Here is a 3232-nt window from a genome sequence, read left to right on the forward strand (position 1 = left end):
GGTGCGGGACATCTGCCGCGGCCTGCGCGACAACGCCGTGCGCCTGCTCTCGCTGCGCGGCTGCCGCCTCTGCGACCGCGACTTCGGCCGCATCTGCCGGGCCCTGGCCGGGGCCACGTCCCTGGCCCAGCTCAACCTTAACCTCGGCGTCGTGTCCAGCCCCAGCCGCATCAAGCAGCTGGCGGAAGCCCTGCGGACCAACCGCTCCATCCAGTCCCTCTTGTGAGTGCACCCCTGCGGAAGGGGGTCCCGGCCGCCGCGCCCCTTCTTCCAGTGCCCCATCTTCGCACCATCCCGCCTGTGCACCCCTTAGCGCACGCCTCATCTCTGCCCCTGCCGCCGCCGCCGCCTCGCGTGCCTTCTACCCCGTCTTTCCACGCGCAGCCCTCCTCCCTCTTGTGGCTGGAGCGGGGATGCAGAGCCGCTTCGTTCCCGGGAAATGGAGCGGCGCTCTGCCCCCTTCAATGGTGCCCACGAGCCACACACCCCTTCCAGCGCCTCCTCGCACCATGCCCCGGATCCCAGCTCCTGCTCCAGAGAACAATTCCTCTCCCGTCTTTATTCTTCAGCATCTGGAATGTTCATTCTTCCCAGGTGCCTCCGGAGACGCCCGAATTTCCTGAGCAGGTAAGGCTGACGGTGACTCCCGCTCTCTCTCCTCGCCCCGCAGCCTGCATGGAAGCCCGCTGACCGACGCAGGCCTGGCCCTGCTGAACCCGGCTCTGGCCCTCCACCCTGCCCTCGTGGCTCTCGACTTGGGGGACTGCATGCTGGGTGACGAAGCCATCAACCTCATCTGTGGCCTCCTTCCCCCGGATGGAGCCAAGTCTGGTGAGCAAGCCCGGCTGGAGGCATGGGTGGAGGGGCCTGGATGAAAGCTGAATGCAGAGGGAGGGGGTGTGGCCGGAGGTGAGAACTCCAGGCTGTGGTGAGAACGTTCCTCCGGGTCTGTGGCTTGCCCTTCTCGAGGAGGAGGACTGGGAACTGAGTGGGGTGGAGACTCCAGGGTCAGGCAGAGGAGGCAGAGGTCCTCCAGAGCTCTATGGCTGGGAGTGGAGTGGCTCCTAGTCAGTAGGGACACCCCAGAGAGGAGCTGAAGGAGAGCCTAACCATTCCTCTCCTGGCTTCTCATGTGCTGCTGCCCAGGACTAAAGGAGCTAACACTGAGTGCCAACCCTGGCATCACTCCTAAGGGCTGGAGCCGTCTCGCCATTGCCGTGGCCCACAGCTCCCAGGTCCGCGTCCTCAATCTGGATTACAACCCGCTGGGTGAGCTTCTCACGTCCTCCCATACCCTATCTAAGAATGACTGACCACCAGTTGCCATGGCAACCCCCCCCAGAGGGTATGGCAAGAAGATTCGAGTAAGAGCCCCTAGAGTATAGAGGTGGCAGAGGAGCCCCCCTGCAGTGGCCAGCAGGCAGGTCAAAACACCCCTGGATCTCACCTGCTGCACCCCTCTACTCACTCTCCAATCACAATGCTCCCTCCTTGGCCATCACCAGGGGTCAGGGGTCAGGGATTCCTGGCCAGGCTCTTAGGGCATCCGGAGCTGCTGAGCAAGGCCTATGCATGAACACAGGTGAATGTGTGTGTCTGTGTGTGTGTGCTGTCCCCACAGGTGACCATGTGGCAGGGATGCTGGCTGTAGCTGTGGCCTCGAGCCGCACCCTAGAGGTCCTAGACTTGGAGGGCACAGGGCTCACCAACCAGTCAGCTCAGGTGAGAAGCCATCATGGTGTGGGGACAAGCCAAGTGATGGGGTGGAGGTTAGTCAGTGTGTCCAGGGACATACCTACAGCGACAGGCCAGGTCAGAGCTACCACTGAGGTAGGTTCCTCCTTTTCTGTATTTCTCGCCCCACCACCCAGACCCTGCTGGACATGGTAGAAAACTATCCAACCGCTTTGCGGAGCCTGGTGTTGGCTGAGAACAGCATTAGCCCAGAACTGCAGCAGCAGATCTGTGACCTCCTCTCTGAGGGGGAGGAGGAGGAGGAGGCGGCAGGAGGAGCTGGCGACACGCAGGAATGGGAGAGAGGGCGGGAGCCAGCCGCCCACCACAAGGGCAACAGCTCCTGGATGTGCCCCAGCGGTAAGAACCTGAGGGTTGATGAAAAGAAAAGAAAAAAAGTCTGGAAAATTCCAGGCAAGGGCGAGTGGGTGTGGGAAACTTAGGCTACGGCTACGTCTCACCTCTCATCTGTCTGAGGAGAGTGGAGGCCTAAACTCCCCTCTGCCTTCCACAGACCCCAGCTCTCAGATGGTGCTAATGACGTCAGGACTAGGGGACAGTCTGTTGGCAGAGACTGAAATGTGACCTCCACTCGGGCTTCCGTGCACCCTCACACTTGTCCGTGTGTGACACCCAGCACCCTCCTTCGGATGACAGGGAAAGACATTGGGGCTTGGGGGGGTGGGGGAGGGGGGAGTTGTGCCTAGGGCTCTGGCAGCTCCTGGCGCTGATGGGAAGCTCTGGAAGCTGTGAGTAGGCAACTGTCTTGGGCGGCAGTTGAACCCAGGGCACGGCCTCTGGACTTGTTAGCAGCTGTGGCTGCAACCCGCTGGCTCGGAAGAGATTTTATGAACTCCATAACCTGGCGTGTGGCTGTGGTCACTGGGGATGTCCAAGGGGAGGAGCTGTAACTACCACTAACCACCACCAGGGGGCAGCACCACTCCGCAGCCTTGCCTCCAGGCAGCTTACACTAGACCCAGGCCAGCTCTAATCTGGGGTTCCCGGTGATACAGCCACATAAACAATGGCAACCATAGCCTTCTAGAGCTGGGCTGGACCAGACCCTACTTCAGGGGGGAGGCGGGAAGTCAGTTGAGGTGTCCTTGCTTGCCCAGAATAGTGGGAGAAGGGGAGCCTCTTTGGCAAAGCCTGACCCGGACACTCAATGGGGAGGGGAGAGGGATGTCCATTAAGGCAAATCAGGCCATACCAGTAAAATAGTTTTATTTGATTTTAAAATAGTTGTTATTGTGAAAATTCCCCAAAGCTGGGAGTAACAGTCTAGAGCCAACGTTAAGAAGGGGGCCAGCAGGGTGCCGGTGGCTCATGCCTATGATCCTAGCCACTCAGGAGGCTGAGTTCTGAGGATCATGGTTCAAAGCCAACCCAGGCAGGAAAGTCCATGAGACTCTTATCTCCAATAAGCCATCAGAAAACCAGAAGTGGCACTGTGGCTCAAATGGTAGAGCGCTAGCCTTGAGCTGAAGAGCTGAGG

At 59.9% G+C, this 3232-nt stretch overlaps 1 protein-coding gene across 1 annotated transcript; it reads left to right on the top strand.

The window, feature by feature from the left end:
* The first annotated feature begins 6 nt into the window (after window positions 1–6).
* Lrrc73 (leucine rich repeat containing 73) lies at window positions 7–2592 on the top strand. The gene is made up of 6 exons (XM_013019126.1): window positions 7–222; window positions 671–831; window positions 1147–1269; window positions 1622–1722; window positions 1872–2094; window positions 2249–2592. The coding sequence occupies exons 2-6, from the start codon at window positions 768–770 to the stop codon at window positions 2317–2319; spliced, it is 582 nt and encodes a 193-aa protein (XP_012874580.1). The 5' UTR covers window positions 7–222; window positions 671–767; the 3' UTR covers window positions 2320–2592.
* Window positions 2593–3232: the final 640 nt, after the last annotated feature.

The sequence above is a fragment of the Dipodomys ordii genome, unplaced genomic scaffold, assembly GCF_000151885.1.
Source record: "Dipodomys ordii isolate 6190 unplaced genomic scaffold, Dord_2.0 Scaffold44, whole genome shotgun sequence".
Classification (NCBI taxonomy): Eukaryota; Metazoa; Chordata; class Mammalia; order Rodentia; family Heteromyidae; genus Dipodomys; species Dipodomys ordii.